The sequence below is a fragment of the Strix uralensis genome, chromosome 4 (genome assembly GCF_047716275.1).
Source record: "Strix uralensis isolate ZFMK-TIS-50842 chromosome 4, bStrUra1, whole genome shotgun sequence".
NCBI classification, from domain to species: domain Eukaryota; kingdom Metazoa; phylum Chordata; class Aves; order Strigiformes; family Strigidae; genus Strix; species Strix uralensis.
The window spans coordinates 97,001,221-97,028,146 of record NC_133975.1 but is presented as its reverse complement, the minus strand read 5'-3'; the positions used below and the strand labels follow the sequence as shown (position 1 = coordinate 97,028,146).

At 36.0% G+C, this 26,926-nt stretch overlaps 2 protein-coding genes across 4 annotated transcripts in view; one reads left to right on the top strand and one right to left on the bottom strand.

Annotated features, from left to right (window-relative positions):
• Nucleotides 1-26,926, top strand: part of THBS1 (thrombospondin 1) — a 147,679-nt gene that overhangs the window by 72,715 nt on the left and 48,038 nt on the right. The gene's annotated exons all lie outside the window — the stretch shown is intronic.
• The window catches only part of FSIP1 (fibrous sheath interacting protein 1), an 83,128-nt gene that overhangs the window by 50,149 nt on the left and 6,053 nt on the right, over nt 1-26,926 (bottom strand). For all 3 annotated transcript variants that reach the window (XM_074865201.1, XM_074865200.1, XM_074865202.1), the window contains exons 6-11: nt 26,016-26,100; nt 22,553-22,651; nt 19,446-19,543; nt 18,603-18,710; nt 11,968-12,129; nt 4,239-4,376 (exon numbers count right to left, since the gene is read on the bottom strand). In XM_074865201.1, coding sequence (XP_074721302.1) covers nt 4,239-4,376; nt 11,968-12,129; nt 18,603-18,710; nt 19,446-19,543; nt 22,553-22,651; nt 26,016-26,100 — 690 coding nt within the window. The remainder of the gene's footprint in view (nt 1-4,238; nt 4,377-11,967; nt 12,130-18,602; nt 18,711-19,445; nt 19,544-22,552; nt 22,652-26,015; nt 26,101-26,926) is intronic.

Genomic DNA, 26,926 nt, shown 5'->3' with positions numbered 1-26,926 from the left:
TTTAGGAAAGAATAAAGGAGAAATTTAAATGCAATGGGAATTTTAAATAGACAATTTAATTAGCTAAGCTAGAAAAATAACTGAACATTAAAAGCTGCACTCCTGGAATCTTGCCAAAAGTGAGAGGCAATCTCTCACAACCTGTATTCTATACCACAGAAATGACATTTTCACCAGTAATCATATCCCCTAGAACCATGCCTGAGCATTCTTCCTCTGACATACAGTGAAGAGTGCCACCTATTGAATAACAAACAGCATTTCCAGAAATTAATTAATAATTAAATTATTCTGGAAATATGCCATCTATGTACACGCACCCTCAACCCAAGCATTCAGTTTAGCTTTTCATCATGCAGTTTCTTGGCAGAAAGCAGTTTTGCTGCTAACATTGTTACAGAATTGATGGCCAAAATATTACTTTGGTATAGAAACAAGGCACCCAAACCACACTGCATAAGAGCTATCTGATTGTTATACATTCCCACACCAACTAGACAAATTTTATTCAATCATGTATGTTGCATCAGAAGGTGATACATGCTGTTTTGTCCAGTCTTCTCTAGCAATAACTGTGTCTTCCAGAAATAAGATTAGAAGGTATCAAGGACTTGAAACTAAGAAAAAAGCAGTATTTTCTGAAGGCTGTTCTTTATTCACACAAAAAAGTGTACATTCTCTATATATTTTGCTTTACTGTTAGAAGGAAAAACCTACTTTCATTCAGAGTTGACTTTATTTACACTGGCAACCAAAGTATCTCACAGAGGACCTAATACACAAATATTTCATATCCATATGCTGTGATCTCAGAGTCATGCTACAGAGCAGCAGCTGATAAGAACAACAGTATGTCCCCCTGAAGAAGCCTTACCAGGTGCTGCACAGCACGCAGCAATGCTACTCTGGCCATGAGTTACGCATTGGTACAGATGACATATTCTACATTTATAAACACTGCAAATTAACATTACAGTCTTATCGATTTAGCATTCGAAATACACACAATCTAGCCAAGGAAAAATGCGTGGTATGTTGCAAGAGTCTGCATGTAATGTGACACCAAACAATACTGCTATAACCCAACCAAGACTTGGAACTGACCCATTTACATACAAAATATTTAAATGAGTCAGCAGCCCACTGCATTTCCCAGGCCTGCTGTAGACTATCATACAGTTCCCAGACGCACTTCCTCAGATTGTGTTTGCCTCATGAACAAGGTCAGTAGTGACAAAAAGCACTATAAAGGTCAATGACTAGGAAAAGATGACAATGCGCAGACTTATTTTATCTGTTTACCCATTAACTTATTCAATATACTGAAGTTCCACAGAATTCCTCCAGTTATTTGCCTCCTATCTTTTAACTGACTAACATAATAGAGCAGCATATTAAAATGAAGGTCTACTATTGTTTTGGTACTGTGAACAGATAAGAGCTAAATATGCTGCCCTACCGTAGTGACCCACATGCACAAGTGAATAGCTTCTAAAGCAATCACTGTCTCCTTGTCTGAAGTCTTTGTTCCCACACTCTGTAAGTATGTAAAACTAACTGATGTCAGGAAGAATGTGTCAATTAGCTTTTTTTTGTTCCTCCAAATCAAAGCCTGGACTGCATGTAGTTGTATCCAAATTAGCTTTAAACCTGCTAGAAGTATACTGGCTGTGCAGTTCCAGCCCTGCCAGCATAAATCCTGGATATGTGATAGTGGCTGAAGTTTTTGCAACTGTAGCGACAGTGTTATTGGTAATTGAGATTATACCACTGCAGTTATGCTGCTATCTGATCTGCACTGGAAATCCCTTTTTGAGGGTGATAAAAGATAACTGGAACAGCAGAAGGTAAGCCTACTGCTGCATAAAGACCTCCACAAGCCAAAGGTAGACTACTTGAATTTTTGGTCCAACACAAACTCATATATTAATGTTTTTATGACTACATGAAAAACACTGAAATCAGCTACACACAAGACCAATTTCTTGCACAGCCATGAAAAATTACTATTTTTCCTTCAATGTAGTAATAATAAAGATTACCACCTGAGAAATGCATAAAAATTCTTGATGCTTTTCCTTATAGATTTAAAAAATCATCAGATTGGGGAGGGCGGGGGAGTGTCAGGAGGTCTCTAGTCCAACCTGTTGTTCAAAGTAGCATCAGCTATGAGATCAGATCAAATGTCTTATGGTTTTGTCCAGCCAGGTCTGCAAAATTTTCAAGGATGGAGATTTCAGAGCCTCTCCATGCAACTAGCTTCTCATTCTTAACTACCCTCAGAGGGTTTTTTTCTTTAAATACAGTTGGAACCCCCCCATTTCAATTTACGAATATCATCTCTTTTTCTCCCACCATGTAACTCAGTAAAGATACTACAACTGTCTTCTCTGTAACATCCTCTTTTTTATTGGAAAGCTACTGTTAGGTCTGCCTGAGCAATCTCTTCTCCTATCTACTGGCTATGCTCATGTTGATACAGCCAAGTAGGCTGTTAACCTTCATCACTGCAGGCTGCAGGGCACGCTGCTGGCTCACCTGTAGTCTGTTGTCCACAACGATGCCAGGTCCTTTTCAGCAGGGCTGCTCCCTGCCCAGCCACGCTCCACCTTGCACTGTTAAGAGTGCAAGGTGTTCCTCTCTAATGCTGAGCTCTGCCTTTGTCCTTGACAAGTATCATACGGTACCTGTCAGCCCAGTCCTCCACCATAACTCCCAATGAGTGGCAGCAATCAGGCTGGTCAAGCATGATATGCCCTCGGCAAATCCATACTCACTATTCCCAACCACCACCTTCTTCATTTGCACACATCTTTTATGTCAGTTACCTATACTGATGACTCTTGCTAATGTACCAAAATACTGGGGGTTTACTAGAAAAAAATCCATCTTCGTACCCATGCCAGCTGTCAGCTCACCTCAGTCTCATACACTACTATACTAGCTCATCTTCTCCGCACAGCACATTCTATGGAGAAACAAAAGCTTTCTCATCTCAAAGCATAAAAATAAGACTAAACAAAGATGTTAAAATCTTAAAAATAGGCACATATATCCAGGTTTTAACCACTACTGCCAGCTCAGTAATGCAGTAATGTTCCTTTGAATTTTCAGCAGTTTAATTCCTGACTTCACCTAAGCAAGGCAAAACTTCAAAGTTTTGTACAAAATTATTAAAAAAAAAAAAAAAAAGGAAAGATATTTTCTTCCTGTGCTCTTAAGAAGATTCATGAGAGATCCAACACAAAAACAAACACCAACATCAGCTTTAAGGTCAAACAAATGACAGCACTCCTTTAGAATTCATCTGCTTTTTAATGTTTTATATGTTTTCTCCCTAATTCTCTTCTGTATAGGCTGCTTTGTAGCTCTTTCAGCACAGATCAAACAGCACATTTACAATGTATCTTTAAAAATGTGTAAAAAGATTTCTGAAGTCCTTGAGTACCCCTGTCACTAGTTTTTAGTTAAATTTCCTTATTGTAACTGGAGAGTAATGTAATCAATTATAATCACTGAAAGATAAAAGAATAGTAATATATTCCTTGAGAGAGGTACATAAGTTTTGGTTTGTCAATCCTGGCTCTAGGACTTAGAAATAAACATAATTTCTGCCTACTAGCTTAACAAAATTATTCTCTTGGATTTTAAATTGCCTTTTCCCTACTTGCTTTTACTCAAAGTAGTAGTAAGGATGAGATGTGATGTACTTATTCTAAAACAGTTATGACTTTTTACTACCATTTTACTCACATGCTCCTATTTTAAAGGTCCTTGCACCTATGATATTCATGTATTAAATTAAAACTAAGTTACAAAAATACACTAAATTAATTCATCAAAACTAAATCACACAACAACTTAGTGTATACAACATTCCCAACCAGACCCAGTCCTTCAAAGAACGCTGAATTATATGAGCCATAAAAAAATCCTTTTAGGATATATTTATATATGATTGTTTATGCTATCTCCCCTCTGGGGAGGAAGAGAGGAGAATAATTTCTTTCACTATGAAAGACACTACGTTAACGGGAAACATGCATTACGACTGAAAAATATTTCCCAGATTAAGAAAAATTATTTGAGACTTTTGCGAGTATATTTCTTTGGGGATTCCTTTAGGAATTTACACAAGGTTGCAGAATTTTATGTTATTTTAAGACACATGGAATGATAAACTCCAAAGTTTTCAAACTGAGAGGAAAAAAAGAATACGACAAAACTAGGAGACTTACAAGATTTCTCTCTAGGGATTTCAGCTGATGATCTATTTCTTTCAGACGATTTTGTTGATCACGTTGTTCCTTATTGTCTCGCAGAACCTTTTCACCTGGAACTGCTTCTAGACTTCTGTTTGCATAAACCAGACACTCCTGACAAAAGGAAGGATAGGCAGAAATTAAATATATGACTTTATATTGCTTCAAAGCCAGACGAGTGTTCTTTTGACTCCTATTAGGAAAACATTGAAAAGTTTAGAATAATGTCTCCATTTCTAATTTGGCAAATGCTTAACTTTCATCACACATTTTGAAATACAACAGCTAAACATCAGGCTGGACTTATTTCAGTAAAAGAATTCTTCCCCTTTGCATTTTAAGAGGAATTTCTTAGTCTCCAGAGCTAACCCTTTGATGCTTAAATTTTACTACAACAATAAAAATGCACTGAGAATCGGGGAGACTGAATGAGGGGTTTAAAGCTTGCTCCTATTAACCACACCAGAATCAGAATTAGGCCAAAAGGGAAAGGAAGAACTGAACTGAAATGACTGTAGGTTTTGTTTACTAGATATCGTGGTAAATGAGAAATAACCTTCTCTCTGTAAGTTGGAGTTAGATGCACAACTTTTATTGACCTTTTGGGTTACACTTTCTCACATTCTTCAGTAGCTTTGGATCAGATCCTGAAGTTTGTATCAGTCCTGAATACATTCAAGGTTCAATATTACATGTAATTTAGATCATTAAGAACAACAACTATTGGCAAAACAGCGAAGTTATGTTGCAATTGGAAAAAAACAGGGCTTTCTCTTGCGAGAAGATCCTATAGAAGAATTCAAGGAATTCAAATAATGGTAGAGGGAAAAAAAAAAAAAAACCAACCAAAAAAAAAAACCTCTGTTAGTCAACTCAACCCAAAGGAACATAAGTAACCATTTAATAAAAACATACTCTATTCATTCTTATTTTCAGAATCAGCTCAAGCAATCTTAACAAACACACACAAGGAAAAGAATTTCAAGTAGTGTGTCTAACTGGAAAGAAAAACAACCTTTGCAATTTAACATTCAACAGAAAATTTCTCAACTACAATATATAAAAAACTGCGGACATTTGTAAACAAGTTTTTCTAAACATCGAACAAATCTATGAGTTCTGACATTTAAACCAAACTATTAGTTGCCTGAAAATAAACCTATTTTAACACAGTACAAATCTTTGAATATATATTTACAATCAGCAATAGCTGGCAGTACCACAATACTAGTAAATTTTCCTATAACAGAGATATAAACAGCACCATCTGTTAATGACTAGAATCTCTCCAAACAGGACTGAAGTTTAATGTGGGCCACTTAAAGCCAAATTCTTAATATTGAGTGTCTCAAGCTATGCTTCTAAATACAGTGAGAGGTTTTTAATTAAATATGATGCCCAATGGCAAGAAATCTGCATGACTGACATCTACACAGAACATAAAAAAAAAGGACTTACTTAAACTTGTGTTTATTAATACATGAAACAAGGATATGACCTTTGTATCTGCAGTATAAATATAGAGTTGGCCAAGCAGCTCTAAGTATAACAACTGAAGCTCCCTCTAATAAGAGGAATTGCTTTTACATGGCTTCGTTCTTCCAGTGATTTTAATACGAGTGAAATTGTTCATGGAAGAGCAGGGAGCAACATGATGGCATCATATTTCTTTTTCTTTGGGGGAAAAAAAAAAGTTATAGCTATTTCTGCAATTACATTTCTAAATCCAATCTTTCGATCTGTGCATATATAAAGGCATTGCCATGTGAGTAGTTGGTGCTCAGCATGGATCAGAGCTGCAGGTAGGGTTTAATAAGCAATGTTATGAATACACCTACAAAAATATGCAACTAGTAGTACTGAGAAATCACTAAATACTATACTATACTTCCCAGTATTTTATTTTGGGGGTTGTATGCATGGACTACTTGATAGTTTTATGTGAACTCTGCCTCAATGAAGAATAGAGATCAAACTGCAACCATCATCTCAAAACATTATTGCTGCAATACCAGCTAGATTTTAAAAGGTGACAGTGAGAGGGGTCATAAAAAAGTTACTACCCTCACATTTTTTACTTTCTTCTCAACACACATTTCTGAAGCAAAGCTTTATGCAGACCTCTGTCCTAATCTTTCAAATAGTTTCAGGTGTACATGTTTCATTTTACAGACAGTTCAGCGACTGCAAACACTTACGAGCAACCTCTTCAAACTTCAGAAAACGTATCATAAGTTATTTTTCCTTTTATTACACTTAGGATGATTTTAAGCCTGGCTGCTTCTCTAGGAAGACAATATTGTTCTATCAAAAGAAATTCTTAACTGGGATAAACATGACAACTTTATTCTCCATAAATTTTTCTTGAACATTGATTTCTGCCAAGATACTTAACCAAGTCTTATCAGAGTGCGGTGGATAAAACTCGAACTATGAACATTTACCAGAAAACAGAAGTAAAAAGTACTTGTTTCAACATTTCTCCATCAACATCCACAGCTGATATAATTCTATTTAGATGAGATGGTAAAAAAATTGTTACCATTTACTCTCTCCGTTCAGCATGATTTTGCACACTTCAAATCACATTCCCTCTGACTCCTTTTTTCCAAACTGAGGAATGTCTCTGTGTAAGTCACCCCTTGCATAGAAGCCATTCTACACTTCTGAGCATTCTGGTAACCAGTTTTCCGGTTTTTTGGTACTGATTATGAGATCCAGGGACCACAACTGCACAATACTCAAGCTATATGGTGCGCTACAGATGTGTACAGCAGCACAGTGACATTTTCTGTTTCATTCTGTATTCCTTTCATAATTGTTCCTAATAATCTATTTTATATCTGACCACTATGGAGCATTAAGCTGCTGCTTTCACAGAAGTAGTTCTTACAGTCTCATTTCTCTCATCCCTGAATAGTAACTGATCAGAACTCACACCATATCAGCAAAGTTAAGACTTTTCCCCACTTACTGATTTTTTAATACGTTTCTCAATACATCATGAAATAAACATAGGAAGTATTATATCACAGAAAACATTTCATTGTCAATGTTTCAGATGCTTCAAAACATACTCAGTTTCAATTATACAGCATGTGTAGGTAGTAAAAGTCAATTGAGATTAATAAAGATCTAAAAATCTTAAAGATGAGGTAGAAAATAAAATTGATAGATATATTACACAAGGGAAGATATAAGTACTTCGCAACAGCGAAAGCTGTAATGACCATAATGCAAAATGGAAATAGCCAGTATTTGAAATGGCTAAAATTATTTGTTGCATTCCCTTTTCTCCAAAATTCTATAAATCAATAAAAACAAAATCCCACCTAATGAAAGACATTAGTATCACACAATCTTCTTGAGCCACAGAACTGGCTGATCAGCTTATTAACCTGCTTCTAACCATGCCCTGAAATAGAGATACGTGTCAAAATCATCTGATTTGGTGAAGTACAACCATAGAGTATAGGCTATCAAAGAGTTCATTAACTGAAACATTAGTTTCTTCAGAATTTTTTTCATTTTGAGTATTTATTTAGTTTTAAACTGTTCACTATAGTCTACTGTTATAATTTAAAAATTGATTTTTTTTTCATAACAGAAACCCAATCAGGTAAAAAAGAACTCATCAAGGTAATAACATTAAAATAATTCTCTTTATAAGACAATCAAACAGACAGATATTATTGTTTCTTTAAACACTGTCTCCATTTCCTTTTATTTTCAGGTAGTTTTCCAGTTTTTCAAGCTGGTAACTGTACTCATCACACAGAGTCTTACACTTCCTATTCTTCATCCTACCATTTTCCTGTACCAGGATTATATTCAACTTAATATTTTGGGGGAAGAACAAATTAAGTAAGACAGAAGCATTTTTAAATATTTAATAAAATTGGCACCAGAACAAGGAAATGTTTCAGAGATAAATACAGTTCTGATGAGAAACATTTCCATGTAAAAAAGAACATTAGTCATGGAAAAGCATTCTGAATCCAGCTGGACTCATTGCACAAAAACATGAATCTGAATGCTCCTCTGGAACAGCTCAGCTATGGTACCATAGGATAATTAAAGCCAGTTGTTACAGACTTCACAGTCAGAGTATAGATCTTATATCCTGCCAAGTATCTTCCAGTGGCAGAAGGCAGCTCTCCCATTGAGCCAGAGTTTGCATTTTGAAAGTTATATCTAACGCAGTTCTTGGAAGAAGAGAACGTGCAGCTTTACGATATGCAATTCTAAACTAATTTTGCTTTAATTACTTCTAAAATTCTAAATGAAAATCCAAGCAGATGATTTACACACTAACAATTTCTCCCAATGTTTCCCATCACTAATGCACTGTACCCTACTCAACCACAACAGATGAAATCCACATTTGTCTCACAGAAATCAGAAAGAATTTCAGCACTGATTTTTAGAAGAAAGATTAATATCACTGAAATTAGCCTCTTCTCCAAAGGAAAGGACATCCATCAGACCTGTATCCTGTAGCAACTAGACGCATTCAAAATAAATTCTGTACATGCAGGGTATATTTTTAGCCCTCTCCTAGTATCTTAATCTAAAAAAACCAAACTTTAAAAAACCAAATTCCTAAGAAACAAATATTGCAGTGCATTCAAGTTCGCATTTCAAAGCATCTGCGCCAACATCTTTATCTAGCAATTAAGTTCACAGAATTTACCTCAGTTATGAAAGAAGTAGTGATACAATCTAAACTGAAACTCTGAATAAAAGAAATCAATAGAGACTTCAACGATACCAGATTATCCCTGTTGGTTTTGAATACTACAGATCCCCAGTCTCACCAACAAATATTTTGTGTCTCACAATATTTAGAGAATATGTGTGAGGGTGAATAAAGTAATTCCTTCATATTTAATTCACCCTATTAGTAAGTTAAATGTGTCCCACTTCTAACTGGTTTTACAGAGAATAACAGCCTTCCAGGGCTGATAGCTAGTTTACTTCCTCATTTAGTTGGTGTGGTCAGCTGAAGAAGCAATTGACAATCTTGTCATTAAACAGCTGAAATTAAATCCAGCAAGGGGCAGACAACCAGAAGTCTTACTGACTTTGTCTTGCATGTGGTATTCATGCTAACATACCACAAAACAAGATCTTCTTTTAGCAAAAATATCATTCAACTAATTTCTTCAGACCCTTTTTGGGTAGGTATCAGTTGCCTTCAACCAAGCTCTAAGAGACATTCTATACAAAGAATTCTGATATTTCCCTGTGACCCACCTGTTTTCTGGTATCAGAACTGACGCTTCAAGAATAATAAAAAGTTTTTTAAAAAGAAATTTCATTAAAACTTCCAGTTTATAACAATATTAGGGGATATTGATCATGATAAACAAGGCTCTTTTAAAAAGACCATGAGCAGCAATTAAGTTAGAAAAACTACTTGTCAAAATAAATTTTTCTTGCCTTTTGACAGGAACCTCTCTAAACTCAAAATAGTCACTAATTTCTCAGCTACCGCTGCACATTACTTCCTATGTTTTTGAAAAAGCAACCATTAAAGGAATTTGAAAACAAAGTGTTGAGAATGAACTTGCATAACCCAATTCAGAACTTGACCTGTTGTTATTGCTATGTATGAATTGAAGAGTGATTTTTTTACCTACCAAAACAAAAATAACCATAACCAAGAACATAGGACTAAAGGCTAGACCTCGTACAAAGCTTCCACACTAAGCAGTCAAGTTCCTGAAAGTTGAGACTACTACTTTCTCCTCCACTCATCATTTTTAAAAAAAATCAGCAACTGAAATTCTATGTAAATATAAACAAGCCCAGTCATGTCACAGTGGTGATAGATTTGGTAGATTGCACCTACCAAATCAGGGTCCATGAAGAACTTAATACTGACTTGCCTAAAGTCTGGATCACAATGAAACTAAGGCAACCACTACACACCCTGTCTGCTGCTGAGAGAAGCAGCTCTGGACACACAGAGAAGCAGGAATGAAGGCACCTATGGGATTTTGGGAGTCAGCCAGGAAGGCACTTGGAAATCAAGACACTTCTAAAATTAGACAGCTGCCGAGTAGGAGGGTTTGCTTTTCATTGTTTATTTTTTTAAATTAGTGTCCTAAATCCAATTTTAAATAACTAAAGCCTCCTACTCACGTCAACTTATATTTATTCTGTTTAGCTCTTTCTCTAAATTTATAAACCACCTTTAAATAGTCCTATTCTTTGGTAGCTTTCATTAAAGTGACTCACATATTTAAGTTTATCTGAACAAAACAAAACATGACAAATGGAATCCTGTGTTTCCCAGAACTACAATGTCTGAAAACTTTTTCTATGCTGCAAACTAAGTTGAAGGGCAACTGCTTTTCACTAATGAAGGACAATTTATGGAATTAACGCTCTCTTTTTGGCTAAGTTTAATATTATTCAAAAAGATAATGCATTACTCTTCGATAAGCATACACGTAAATGCAAGTTCCTGAATACTTCTGAGCTTTTACCTGAAAAGGAAGCAACAACAACCTCTTGGATAAACGTTCCCAGAGTGTTCATTATCATAAGCAATCACACTAACTTCAAGCTGATGTCCCCTAACAGCAAACACAAGATCCAGCAATCAGTGGCAAGCTCAGGCCCATGCCCCTGAAGTGACTGGGCACCAACTGCATTTGCTTAAGTGATTACCCACTAGAGGGAGTTGCTGTTTCACACATTAAATCCCAGTTGGTAAATGATCAACATCAAAAAGTGACTCCTCTGTCGGAGCACCTGAAAATACTACTATAAGTAAAACAAAACGTGAAGTTCAGAAGGAAGTCAGTACAAAAAAATACATTAAAGTGCCTTTAGAAAAAGAAAAAAAACACCACACAGGTATTTTAGCCATTCATAGAGATGTTTCTCATACACTGGTAACTGAAAACAGTTTTGCCAACATACGCTCTTACAGAGCCTCCAGTATAATGTATGTTCTCCAATATGTTCTGGCTATAAACTGTAAATTTTACAGAAGTAAACAAGTTTTGTGCAAATTAGTGCAAAATGGGATTTATGGTACTTTATGTTGTATTTCCCCCGTAATGTCACGGGCAACATTACTGGGGCATGGGATAAATTGGAGTCTTCTATGTACAAAATTCAAACAATCGTTTCTCAGGGCTGAGGCCCCAAAGGTTCTTAATACTGCTGGCAAGGGAAAAAGACAAAGGCCATTAAAAACAAGGGACATACAATTTCAGCTGATTTTCCACAGTCTTTAACATTGTTTATCAGTAACTGCTTTATCTTTCAGATCATAAGTGAAGAGGGACTTTTGGAATCCCGAGATAAAAAGAAACCTAATTCTAATTCCCAAAGATGAATTACCATGGGTAATGTGTTACTACGCTGACAAAACCACTGAGGCCTTCACACAGTTAGAAACATTGAGGTTACCAATTCCTGTGTATGAAATGTCTTGTTGAAAGTGTGGAATCAACAAATATTAAAAACAAGACAGTCCTTGAATTATATACCACTCAAAATAGCAACATATTATTTTTCCATATGATTTCTATAGCCAAAGATTTCACTTCATTCTTTAACACATATACTTTGATAACAAATAGAAGATACTAAAGAAAAATGAAAAAAATACAAACACAGACCCATGTTGTATTTTCATTTACATCAGAACTCAACACACACCCTTCAAACAAGAAGTCTGCACAACCTGATAAACCTGTCTTGGAGATTTTGAGCAAGAGCTGGAAATCACAGAAAAATCTCCATCAGATCGTAGTACTTGAAGCTTAACGTCTATCTCCTTTAGGTGATGATATTCCATTGGTTCAGGTGTGTACGCTTCTGGTGCTAGCCAGCCAGATACATCCTCCTATTGAAAGATACAGAAAATATTTAACCCTCATTCCCAAAGGAAACAGACTGTAAAGGCAGTTACACATCAAGGGTATTTATTTTTCAAATACACCATACTTAAGAATAAAATGTAAGTTTTCATCCATCTCAATATATAGCTGAAAGCTGCCAAATATTCATGTACCTAGCACAGTCAAAAGCAGATATGACAGAACAATTAGAGGCATAAATTTTTCACTTTTTAAATATAACCAAGCAGCAACTTAAATGCACTTTAAAAATACATTTATTTTATTTTTAGAAAATACATGAATCTACATGCTTTGTTAAAATATAATAGTAAAAAAGGTGTTGTGTTAACCTAAACAGACTCCTGCTATTGTTTTACTTCTATAAAAGTCCAAAGCCTGTGTCCTTACTGACTATCCACTCAGAAGTCCTGAAATAAAATTGCTTAAAGCCAGTTGCTTTGCCTCCATGCCAGCTGGCCAAAGAGCAATCAGACAGCTCCCAAGTTCCCCATCCATTCTTCTGAAGGTTATACAACTCCCTTGGATGAAGTTCTCTTACACCCAAGAGAAGCAATTTGGATAGCTAATCCCTTTTTCTTAACGATGCATCTCACTTTATAGCCCCTTAGCCAAGTCAAAGCTTTAAAACACTCTCATGCCATACCGTGCCATGCCTATCGCAGCTCCCTCCCATGGATGCAAACTCTTCCCTTGTTGCAGTTTCTGTATTTGTTCTACATGCCAGTCTCAGCTCCCTTTTGAAGGAATAATTGCTTGTCATGGCATAACTTGCATATACATCTTGCTGTCCAGTGCTGCACAGTAAGCACCACTTTGTGATGCCACTGACAAGAAAATCAATTTAGGAGTGTTGTGCTCCTTTGCAAGATAGTGCAGAGTATAGAGACAAAGAGGAAAGCATCTGGCAGACGTAGATCCACCAGTCCTAAGACAAAAACCATAAAGAACCTGCTATAAGCTCACATTTTCAATGCTAATATTGAAGTGGAAAAGCACAGCCCTCAAACTGCACTAGAACTGTCCTCAACACCATCCTAAATCGCTTCTGTTACAACTTGCATCTCAGCACTCCTTGCTTGCAAACTTATTCTGGAGACACCATATTACAGCTTAAGCCCAAGGAACTGTACAGAGAGTTGACCATATAGCAAACTCGAGACAGCAAAATATTTTTTGCTTTCAAAAAAGACAAATGCAAGTCAACAGGCGTAAAAATGAGACATTCTCAACTACACTGAACACATCTTGTCAAACTCCCACAATGAACTTGCATCTCAAAGTCTGGCAGCAAATGCAGACACACATCTATTCTGGTACACATGCAATCACACCTGCACAGCAGCACATTAGAAGTCCAAATAAAGTGGACTATAACCCACTACTCTCTATTTTCCTCTGAAGAAAGTGGAAGCAAGACTCCTGTGCCTGTCAAAGAAGGGAATACAATCAGCAGCTATGTCTAACAAGACAACCGCTTTCCATCTCATAAGGAGTCAAAAAGAGAGAAAGCCTGGCCAAAACCAGGCTTGGAATGAAACTGCAGAAATTGATGCTATGACAGAAACCACCTGGAACCAAATCTCAAAATTAGGGTATGAGACATGTGTCACAACACTTGCAGTGTATCTCCAGAGAAGAAAACAAGACAGCCACAAGAAAGCGAGGGAACTGCTCTGAGGTGAGTAGCTGCCGCCTTTCTAGAGCCCCAGCATGTTATCACAGAAACACTGGGAGAGACAGAGAGCACAGAGTTATTTTTCTGATCATGATTTACATGAATTTTTCCTCTTGATAGCAGTAACACCTGACTAACCAATATGAGTATGTGCTCCTAGTACAGACAGTTGCATATTGTGAGTGAGCCTGCCCCACTTAACCCAGACAAATGAGCTCATATTCACAAACAGACACAGGTTCTCCACAGCAACCTGGCACTCCTGCCTCCCACTCAGGGGAGCAGGTCTGCCCAACCACCATTCACTGGGAATGACACTAGCAGACTACATCTCTGTCCTGACCACAAAGAAACACCAGGTATTACCTTAGAAGGGCACGACAGGGATGTGTGGGAGGACTTGAGTACATTGCTGGTTTCCTTTCTTTTTCCTAACAGAAGAGGGTCAGCACCTTGCCCTAAGATTTCAACATCTGTCTTGCAAGGGATTCATGTCCACCACTCCTTTACAGCTTCCAGATTAGTCCTCTGGCTATTCAAGCAGCCACATCCACACAAGAGGAGGAAATACCAGCTTCCAATTACAATACCACTGCTATGAGGTCATCCCTGGTTCATCCCCATTACCCTAAAGCACACTGGCTGCAAAAGAAAAAAGCATACCCCAAACACCTGTCATAAATTACCTCCATACTAAATTAAAAAAAAAAAAAAAAAAAAAAGAGAGAGAGTCATCTCTTTTGTGAAACAAAATCAGTTCTTCTAATGCTTTCTCATACAAGTACGATGACACAACTAGTAAGCCTGCCCGGACATGACCTGACTCCAGAAGAGCCACTCAGAAATGTCTCTAGAAGCTTGCCAGCTTTGTGGAAGCATCTGTTCAGGTGAGACCATGACCTTCACAACATAAGTATCAAATGTGGTACTACACTTGTGCCATGTTAACCACCCCCTAAACCTGACACTGAAGAGCACAGTGCAAACACACAGAAATGACTCTACAGGAGTCAGTTAAGCTGCAACCGGGCTCATTAGCTACAGCTCAGTGTCTATAACTCTCATATCCCATGTTCCAAGTATCCAAATTACTCCAATAGTCACTTTACTCTCGGGTTAAATTGACTCACACATTCTCTTTTGTATTTTCAAGATGGGCTTGCTTGGAAAATAAGCTTCTGTCCTGTCAATGTTTCCTGTGTGTTAACTCAGAACAACACTTTTATAACAGCATAGTCAGTGCTTATTATTGTGGAACATCTGAAACAAATTATACCCCTGCAGCTTTGACAATTAGATTAGCATGAATATGTACTTCTAAAATATTTTAAATACTCAAAAAACACTTTTTTTAAAAAGTGATAAGTACTGTTTGGATATTTGACATATTTAGTAGTACGAGTCAAATGAAATTATCTAATCCACATTACGTTATACAGAGGAATTCATACAGTATATCCAGCTCTGCCTTGGTTGATAACCTCCAAAACATTACTTTAGCCGATGTGGTTGCACCAGCTTTTTAAAAGTCAGAATGAAATAAGATGAAAGGGGCCATCAACTGGACAGTTACCTGGGCCAGCTTGAAGCAGTCTAGATTACCCCTTAGCTGATAATTTCTTCATGATCTTTGTTATAAAGCAGCTACAGGAAATGCCTCACCCGTAATATAATTCAAATGTGGGAGAGGAAGAATCCATCTCCAGACTAGACAGATTTAAGTAACTAAGTATTATCCTTTATTTTATTCTACTTTGGCAGTAGATTTAGGAGCTGTTTTCTTTAAAGAGATTATCTAGTACAGACTAGACTAACACACAAATTATCATTCACATTCTTGTCCATTGTATCAAGAACATATAGGAACACACATGTGCTATGTAGCGACCTATTTAATATCTGATATAAATAGTAAAATCTCTGTAGATACATGCCCACATGATAGCAACATGTGCCAAATACAAAATTTGGATAAATGTTATACTTTTCCATTGTCTTGATGTCTTCAGAATTGGTGAAAAAAAGGTACACCTTGATAGTCAGAATTTGCATTAGCTATTCTGCATAAAAGCCTCTACATTTTATGAAGAAGACTAGCTTGAAGAAAAAGAAAGCCCATTTACATATTGTGAGAGAAGGCTTTTGCAATCAGTAAAATAGTATTTTTAAAAGCCACTATTCTCTAGGTCACAAAGCTACAATGTTTACTAACAGAACGCTGTTTAAAACATCTTCAGATCTTTAAATGCTGACATTTATCAAATGAAGGACCATCTCCTCAAACTGAAACACGTCCTTGATCAGAAAAGATGTATTTTTAATCAAACACCTACTTTTCCAACAAGAGAGAAACAAAAAACAAACAAACCACCACAACCCTCTCCCTACAGTTTCTTCCTATTCAAAGGCTGGATGAAGTACTCTTTCAGATGAACATTTTGTCACCCTTATGTGAGACTATAATGTCAAGCCTGTTGCAAGCAGATCTAATAGCATACCTTGAACATTTTCCTAAATGCACAGACAAAAGCTTAATTAAATAATGATCCAGTGAGCTTTAACTTTGTTCTTCTAATATGCAAAAATTAAAAGTACAATAAAAATCAACTGTCCTAACCAGTAGATCAACATTAGACCAAAAAGCCTTCCACTGCATTTTTTTAATGCTAAACTATGTCAGCTAAGTCAAACATCTCTTTGCAACGTCATGAACTGACAAGTATTTTACACAGATAAATAAGTCAATCTGCAAGCTCAGTGTTCATGTCCAAAAAAAATTAAATAAGCTTTCTATGTAAAGTGAGGGAACAAATGCCAGGTCACAACAGGAAGACTGGTGCAATTTTACAGTAGTCAAAGTTTTCAAGTCTCATGACCACAAGCACTGAGTGTGGCTGATAGTTTTAAACCTTTGCATACCAACAATCACCAAAGGTTATGCTTTCTGTGCTTCTACTGTAGCTTACTAACTATGAAAGAACAGTTACTGTTAAAATACTGTTAAAATGTATATTTATACAGTCTTAGTCATTTGTCCATCAGGTTTTCCTGACTGATATGGACTCCACTTATATTTGCCCCACAAAGCTCTGAGAATGCCAAAACATAGTGTATATTTACTAGTTTCCCTAGAGTACAGAGGAAAGTTTTGGACCGCAAACTGAATGAGTTTCAATCTAGAATTCACACTGAAGTTGGGTAAATTACAAATCTGTTTAATGTCACAAACCATGGGTTGGTTAGTTCTCTGTTTCCATAACCAGTCTGGATTCAGATGAAGAAAATCCTGAGCTCAGCTCCTTACCCCATTTATAAAGATGGATTTTAGACACATTTTAGAAAAGATTAATGAAGAGCATCACCTCTTGGATGTCTTCATCACCTTATTAGAAAATAACTTGAAATAAAATATGGGAAGAGATAATTTAAAAAAAAAAATGCATTTTCTTTTGTTTCTTTCTCTCACACCTAAGTTGTTATTTAATCTATTGAAAAATAACTTACTCCAGATCATTTTTAGCTGTATAAATTAAACCAGAAAGCAGACCTTGGATATATTTTGTTCATTCTACACAGAGTTCACATCTTTCTTCTTAGGTGCTGTGATTCAGTGTATACTTGCAAATATTGTGAAAAAGTTCATAACATTACTATAGACTTAACATAATGTACATTTTAATGTAAAACAAATTAGGAAGGTCACCTAATTTCTTTACACAAAGCAAGCATCTTCCCCAGTATTTCTTCATATTTATTAAAATCCAGGTTTCTTGAAGCATTACCTCAAGTTTGCACAGTTTGAGGATGTTCATTCTATGAAAACACGTATCTTTAGCATGTTTAATACCATATATAGTTTAGAAGTACTGTAAGTTTCTAGCACAATTCATTTTTCAAGCCAAATTTTATCTTCCCATCCTAGAAGCCTTATGATTACTTCTGTAAAACAACTGAGCTCCCGAGAACTCCTCCACTGTGACATTCCCCTCAAAGCAGTAAGAAAGAAAGGCCATCTCCTTGTAACTGGGAGATCAAAAGACTATTCGATGTCCTCACATTACTGGGAGTCATTTTGTGGCACAGACTCTCCTAGAAGCAGTGATTGATAGGACAATCAAACACGCTTTTTTTACTCTCCATGAGGAAAGGTATTTCTGTCTACTTCAGCTCTTGCTGTCCACTGCAGTATGCAGACTGTATGCTCCTTAACAATATTATGTTCAAACATAAATGTCTAATACTTAAACAGACTTTGGCTCCTCTGTATACCTTTAAGACAGAGCAAGTTGAAAGCCACACAAAGATGTCCTGTTAGCTTTCTAAATGGACACATAAGCTCCATCAATGTATATTTCCCCAATCGCTGCATGCTGAAGTTCATGTCCTCAAAAAACTCTTGGGAGTTTTTTTTTAGGTAGTTGCTGACCCTTCTACCTGAGACTGCAGCACTAGCCACTCATACTGATAGGCTGCAACTTCACATATTCTGCAGAGAAAATAGGTCATCTTCTTCTCCAAGTGTGCTTCTAAGGCTCCTTCCATGTCAAACTTTTCTTTTAAGTTCTGCTGTTTTTCTGAGGCCAGCCATGTCCAAGTGTGAGTAAAATGAACAAAGAAACCAAAGAAAATTCCTTCTTGGAGACAAAGCCAATTGGATTTGACCAGCTTTTCTCTCATATCTCAGTAGGTTACTTCATGGTAGGACTAAAACCAAATCAAATTTAGATTTACCATAAAAATAAGCCAAATACAACAGGACAGTACAAATTAAAGTTGCCATACCTCAAAACCTTGCAATTCAATTCCATCTTCTGTATCTTTCAATAGTTCAATTAGCCTTTTCCTTTCTCCCTCAAGCATAACAATCTGGTTTCCTGAATCCTTTGCTAACTGAAATATTTACAAAAAGTAAAAATAAACAAACTTTAGAACTCCATTAACTCAAACAGGACCAAAACAAAGTTTCTAAACCCTGTGAAATTAACATCTAAATCTTGCTTATTGCCATAATACAAATTAGCACTCTGACAGAAAAACCTAGCAGCCTACATATAATAAATTGATAATCTTGTAACAGTCTTTGACATAGTGGGGGGGCAGATATTTTTCTCTGGATGAAAAAATCATTATAACTACTAGGTCTTCACAGAAAAAAAAAGCATGAAAAATCTGTTTTCTGACAGAAGGAAGTCTTCTGTAAATAAGGGTCCCATGCAGGCTACACATGAGTAACCTGCATAGCAATTCCTTACCTATGCATAAGAACATCTTCCTTTAACTTAACAGCAAATACATTTAAGAAAGTCTTAGGAAATGTTTGCCCTCAAAACAAGCTATGTCCAGGCACAAACCGAACAACCGTTTCCAGTGCTCTTTAGCAAATACATAGAGCAGTACTATGCCCACCAATATGAGCATCCAAGATGAGAACTATCTTGTTCTACTGTACTAACAGTACTCTGCCATAAACAACACTTTTTAACATCAAGAGTATTTCATTTATGCCTAATTAGCATAATGTAATGTTTCTGACTAAAAAACCCATCTGTCTCCAGCAGTACTTCGATACTATTTTTTTATTTAACATTTAACAAAATGTAAATGATTTTATGCTTTAATGCTTACCTCAATGTTCTTTTTAATGAAATCCTGATTTTTACTCTTGCTATATGTTTTTTCTGCTTGATTAGGAAATTCATTTGTTTCTAATTCTCTTGGATAATCTGAAGTTTGAGGAAGAAAAGCTGCTAAATTATGATCATTCCTTTTCTGATTCAGTGAGAGCGGTAATAACAGCAATCCCATTTAAATCTTTAACAAACTTGTAAAGTGGATAGACTAACTTTTTATATGCCATTTTCATTATTTATATAAACTATATTGTTATATTTAAAATGTAACTATTGTCAAAATCTAATCTCATTTTCAAGCTTTTATTATACGAGATCAATGTTGAGAAGGCTAAAATACTTTTGGATTTCTGACCTCAAAAATGTTAAACATGGCGGCTTTAAAAGCCACGGCATTCCTTCGAACCCTATCATTGTTTCAGTATTATCATCAGTACAAAACCAGACAATAATTTTTTTGAAAACCACAGAACTATTTGGAGACATATCAAGTACATTTTTTAAAATAAAACAGCTGAAGAACAGATGATATCGTTGATATTATTATAACACAGCTTATAAAACAAATTTTGTTTAAAAAGAAAACTCGTCATAGAGCTGTAAAGCTATTAAACAGCCACATGATATTCTGACAACATCACACGTATGTTTTTTTCATCAGTGGGTTTCTACCCATTGTACCAAAATAGGCACATATTCTGTTTTTTAGAGACTTTTACCAGTTTTAAAACAGCAATTCCTTTATGAACACCAAATCTTTATCACATTAAATAACAAGTCTAAGCAAATAAAACCAATTTCTCAGTCTCAAAAGTTACTTCAAAAGTAGACATGGTAGTTTTTGCTTTTTTGGAAAGTAGAGATTTGAAAAATGGGTGGGCTATTTGCCTACAAGAAAAAAACCAATTTAACATATTAGATCATAGAAGGTAGACTATGGAAGTTTACATGGAAGTGACTCTTTTTCCCAGTGAGTAGATTGAAAGCAAACTCCCAAAGATATGAAATAAATTCCCTGCATCCTTTCACACACTATGGACAAAAACTGTGTAACATTCTCACCAATCAGACTTACTCTCAAATTGCAAGTAAATCTTAATGGACTGAGGTGTTGGATCTGACCAAGAAAACCCTGTCACAGTTCAAATGCACAACTCTACTGAAAGCATCCCAAACTATATTTAACATTACCAGGTAACATCCTGAATCTGTCAAGAAACTGGATCATCTAAGAATCTACCAATCAGTACAAACATGACAAGTTGTATCCTGAAATGAGCAAAACACACCAAACACCAACATAACATGGAACATATATCAAGCATTACTTTTAAGCTAGATCTTTCTCTAACTGTAAAATAATGATGTCTGAGAGGGAGCTACCATACAGAACATCTCAAAACATTCAAGTAAAGAAAGGACAGACATGGATCACTGGGACAAAGAATACACTGAAGATTGCCACAGGTAAGTAAAAGAGAGGCTGCAGCTCAACAAAGTTTGCGTATGCATTTTGGTAGATCTGGTACAAATTTCAAAGATTTGGAACAAATCTTGATGAGACTGCTAAAGTAATATTAAAGTAATATAAAACTAATACATATATTCTTCTTCACAAGTTAAGCCCCTCTTGTTCAGGGTATGCCTTTACAACAACTGTTACACAGAAATCCAAAAAGCAACCAAAACTGTAAGTCTTAGCTATTCAGAAACCATATCAAAAGCCTCCAGCAGAAATAATAAAAGTAATTTATTGCTCATAAGTTGTATGGGATCTCTATTTCATGCATTCACAAACTAGAAGGATGTAGAACATCTCAGAATAGCATGAGCAACAGCAACTCCAAACCACACTTGGACTGGGAGCTTCAGAAGCCATTGCTGTCCTGAATACTGGTAACGAAACCTGCCATTGCCATGCAAGGATGCTCCAGCACAACTCAGAAATTGCGAAGGTGGAAGCTGAGGGTCAAGCTTCATTTTAAGGGAGGAATGAAGACATGCAGTAGGAAGACAGAGAAATCAAAAGCACAGCACTGATCCAACCCAGTGTGAAGAAACATTTAATAACAAGAAGTTACGGCCAGATACTGGTAGACTAGGACAAGTGATAAAATGATAAGGGACCTGAGGTCTAGGTTTAAAAATTAAAACATACAGTCACATTCTAAAAAGTGCAGATTCTGCTGCTGTCAGTGGTTTAACCTTGAGGAACCCTCATTTATTATGTCCTTGTCATCTTAGGAGTCACCAGGAAGACAGATTCCTTCTGTTTACATAGAATGGTAGATGACAAAGAAATAAACAATTGCAGCTGATAGCAATGGCAGCTGAAGCTATTCTTCTCATGTCACAACACATGTGAGAAGTTACTCAACCACACAAATTTGAATTTCAAATAGGGAGAGAACAGAGGCACAAAAGCACAATTCCATTTATTTTGAAGTGTTGGACACACTACACTACTACCAGCATTTGAAACCTCTATACAGTGCACGTAAACAAATGATGTCTAAAAGAATCAGCCCAGATGTTTGGGTTTTGCCAGAAAGTACTTGATCCATAAAAGCAATGCAGCCTTTACAATAATCAGCATAACAAAATATAAAATGAGTTGTCTGAAGATTTAGGTTTGTCACATCTATACAATTTCTCCTGAAGACAAAAAAAATGACAGAAACTGTATACAGCACCACTCTTCATTTTTAGATGGTTTCTTGAATATAAGCCTATTAATGAAAGTTACAGTACCATAGAATAACAGCAAAGATAAGTTTTTAAATAATTTCCATGAAGAACCAATGATACATTTTACAACAAATCAGTTACACCTCATCATTTTGCAATGAAAGAAAAAAAGAGTTTTGTAAACCCGAAAGTAAAAATTTTCTTAGCATGTTGAGTAAAATGTTTTAGGTAAGTCACAAATTATTCCTTTTTATTATTTGTAAAAAAATAGTAACTGTTGCCATTCCAGTAAGCAACCTTGCTTCTTCTGATTTCATTGGTCTAGCCACAAGTGCCAAGTCTTCATTACCCACCCATTGTACATGTTGTTTTGCCATATCTAGAAATACAAACTATACAATTAATAAAGCTTACCATGATTAGGTTGGGTTTTACAGCAATCATAATCTTCTGGATTAATTTGTGTGTGAAACACTGAAGTACCTATTTCATCTTCTTTAGCATGGGAGGGATCTGCAAGGAATTTTTTCAGTAAAATTTAATTGAAATGTATTTGAAGAAGATCTAGTTTCACATGTATCATACTATAAGACCTCACACATGAAAGTTAAAGAAATTTAGCTGGATAAATTACATAACCACCATATTTCTCAATAAATAAAGAAGGGGGAAAAGTGTAAGGTGTGTCTCATGAATAATTATGCTGGTTTATATGGCTGGTTTTGTTTTTAACTACTGCCCATACAGGACAAATTATTACATTCTAGAAGACACAGCCCAAGGCCCTAAAGCTCAAATGCCTCTGCAGACACCACGTGGCAAGTCATCTAGAACTCTCAATGAAAATAAAGTAACCAGGTCTCCCCAGCTGGTGTCTGCCTGTGCGTGAATTATTAGACTTTCAAGTGGCTTAGGTCAAGGGTATAGAAAAAAAGGGTTCAAACATCCTAGCATGCAAGAGTTGTTTCAGTTACTCAAAGAAAAAAATTCCATCGTGGTATTGACACGTATCAACTGGAAGTATAAGTTACAGCACTAACTTGCAGTCTATACACTTAGCACTTACAAAAAAGGACTCGTATTGCAAAGAACCATATCTATCACATATGAAAAACGTGTTTTCCACAATGAAAAAAAACCCAACCAACATCCTGTAATGTTTAATGAACTCAACTGAAAGTATGATTTTGTTACACAGAGCACAGGGGAATGAATTTAAGGCCGTTTAATTAATTTCTGATTTACATTTCTGCCGTGAGTGTGTCAGAGGGTTTTTTTGTGTTTGAGAGGCTGGGACACATAAGTTATTAATGATTTTGTACCTGGAACTTATGTTTGATTTCACAGCCCCATTAAATGCTAAAATTAAACAGCTCCCCTACATAATTTCTTTAATAAAGCTCCTTATCACATTCAAGCTCTGAAAAGCAAAATATATGAATTGCATTCCATTCCAGTATCAACCAGGGCAGCTATCAGGACATGCATTTAAATAAATAAATAAGACCTGAAAAGTAAGGCACTAGCATGTCACAGAAAACTCAAGATAAAGATCAAGCTGGAGGAAGAATCTAAACTATGGAGGGTTTTGTCCATAGGATACACCAGAACCCATATGATGTACATGATCTCTACAGCAAGGAGTTACCTTTGAAATAGAAGAGGAATTGAAGCATGGAGTTCATTCATAACAACCATAGTCTTATTTGCCTACTCGTTTTTTACTATACCCTGACATCTACTGGAGACTTTTCAAATATCACCTGTATCAAATTCTGTGTTCTTCCCCTAATAACCCAAACTTTAGTACAGAAATAAAAGCAGGTTACCTTGTAATAATAAGTTTTTAACCACACACACTGCTACCATTATTATGCACGTACTTCCAACATTCCAGCTGAGATTTTTGCTCAGCATAACCATTCAGACTTCAAATCCTCGTTCTCTCCCCAAGAAAAGACAGGACGCACCACTTCCTTTCAACCAAGGTATACAGATGAAGTACAGGGTGCAAATGTGCTTATGATTGATACATCTCTGAGAACTCCAGCACCGAGACTGAGTATTCAGACAGCAAATTTCTTAAAACCACTCTTGAGCAGTTTTGACATGGCATATTGACAAATTCAGTCTGGTTTTGTTCCCCCTGCCCCTCTCAACAGAGACATTGTGAGCAGAATGCCTACAGTTTGTTCCAGCATCTCTCCCAGTAAGAGTCTAGCTACAGAAAGAAAAACGACATTTTAAAATACCCATATTTTCTTTTTCCAGCTCCCTGCAAGCGCCCACATCTTCTGTGCGTTCTTGAAGAAAACTACCAATACTTCAGAACATGCTTCAGCCACTTGCTTTAGAACTCCAACAGAATTGTGTCCTTCTGACTCAGTAGAGAAAACACTTCTAAATAGTTTTTTAATTTTTCTTTCCCTATTCTAACTGTAGTTTTACATTATTGGTATTCACTGTAATTTTGATCATCTTGTTATGTATCACATTCCGCATTTCTCTGTATCATTAACTATTTGTTTACCTTTAAAGAACTCAGTCTTTCATTAGTCATTTGTCTACTTCTAATGCAGCTATAGAATTTGGTGTTTTAAATGTTAACTTAAATATACTAAAAGACTAAAATGCAAACATTTATTCTTATCGGTGTGTTCATTTCTACTTTGAACATTTTTGTCTTCATTGTCATATGATGATGAAAGTCAGAAATTATCTTGTCAGACTTCAGTTTTTTCTTCCTGAGAATAGTTTGCTGGCATATCTGTAACATAGTTTCACTTTTTAAAACTTCCATCTAGCCTGTATTTTCTTCCCTAGAATTCTCAGGAAAAAAGCAGATTAAAAAAACTAAGTTCATGTTTCATATTCATGCCTTTTCCTTAGAATCACACTCTTTTGATGATCCCTTTTACTGAAATTCTCTCTCACATTAGAATCTTAAATTCTTTTAGAAGTGAATTAAATGTAACATAATCAGTATCAAATTTCATGTAAATGACCCATACTCCCTTTTGGACTAAGTTCCAAGACCTGGGCTGTGCATAAATCTTCCTGTATTGTTTTCCAACACATAACTCAGTACCACAATTTGGTCCCCCACTCTTTTGGTTCTTCTGTTAACAATTCATCAAAAGGCTCAGGATTTCCCTCCCTGGGGACCTGTCATATTATGAGATCCTTACCATGGCACTGCCATTGCTTCCTTCTCACTCTCTCCCCCACTCCCACATGAAAACTTTCTCCAAGATATGTGTGTGGCAGGGCTCACATCCCTAGGGCTCTAAGTAACATTTTTAGGCCCAGTATTTTTTAACTGCCTGCCCTTTCTACACCAAGTACTCCAGACTGGCGAACTCTCCAAGATCACCAGTAACCATACATCAGTAACTTCATATTTTGTTTGTTTACCAAAGCGATTTTGAATTCCTTGCTTATTGCCCAGATATCCCAAAACGGTAAAGACATCCAAGTTCTTCAGCAGGTTTCCACTCTGTTTTCCCTGTACCTGTTGTCATTACTTTACCAGTGTTATCAGTCGTGCATCCTTTCTGAAATCATCTGTGTTTGCCATCAACTTGAAAAAATGCAAACTTTACTTATCCTGGATTTCTACCCTTCTAGAGTAGCCAGTTCTTTGAAAAAATGTAGTTTATATAAACAAAATTAATGTTAAAGTACAACTTCTACATTTGTGATAATGCAAAAATTGTTTCAGTTAATTTTTCAAATATTCCCTTGATGTACTTTTACATGCAAATATTATTTTATTGTATAGGTTTGAAAGTTTTATTTTTACAGTATCCAACAAAAATATGAATATTAATCAAAATACAGGATAATTATATCAGAGTATTTACTCTTTCTTACTTACCAGCTGTATCCTGCCATGATGAGATCAAAGCTAAAAAAAGTTTTGTGTTTTCTATCTCCTCATGGCTTCCAGTGGTTCTGATAGACTAGTCAAAAGAAATAAAGCATAAATATACAGATAAAGGCATATGTATTCTTTAAAGGAAATACTATTTGCTTTAAAGTAAATACTCTAAAGCAAAATATGTTGTCTGCTTATCAGGTCTAATGAACTTCAGACACTATGAGAAATTCCTTGTTCAGTGGCAACATTTACTTAGAGCTTTATTTTCTTCTTAAGGCTATCTGATCATCTCCTAAAGTTATGACAAAGGCATGGTGGAACTTTAAAGCCTCTGTTATATATTGTCTCTTACATGAAGACACATTTCACAAGACAAATAAGTTCTGTAAGGTATATATGGCTCTGAATCCAAACCCACTGAAATTATGAGATGCAGTCAAACCAACTGCAATCATGTCTTTTCAGCAACTGACATTTGTATTCCTGTAAATTATAGAAAACTTAAGCTCAGAGGAAATACTAACTCTCATGTTTCAAGGCTTAAAGTGACATTTAACTACTAGGGACCAGCACAGGAATAATGTGAAGGAATTTGTTCTGCAGCATTCTTATACCTTCTTCAGGGGGCATCTCTAATTTCTTCAGTAATAGACAGTATGAAATAAATGGGCCTAAGAACGGTCACGCTAGAGCAGAATGAAGGCTTTTAGGTCTGGGTTCACAGACATTAGCTCTTGTCACGCCTTATCCGTACCTGCAAGTAGCGAGCTCAAGCATAAGACTATGCTAGTAAACCACACCTAGACAGCTGTGTATTTGGCTATTGGTCATATCAATTTCTAAGGACGATGGCCTTCTTTCAAAGCCTGTCTAGCCAATATATATTAAAATCTATTCAAAGTTACTTT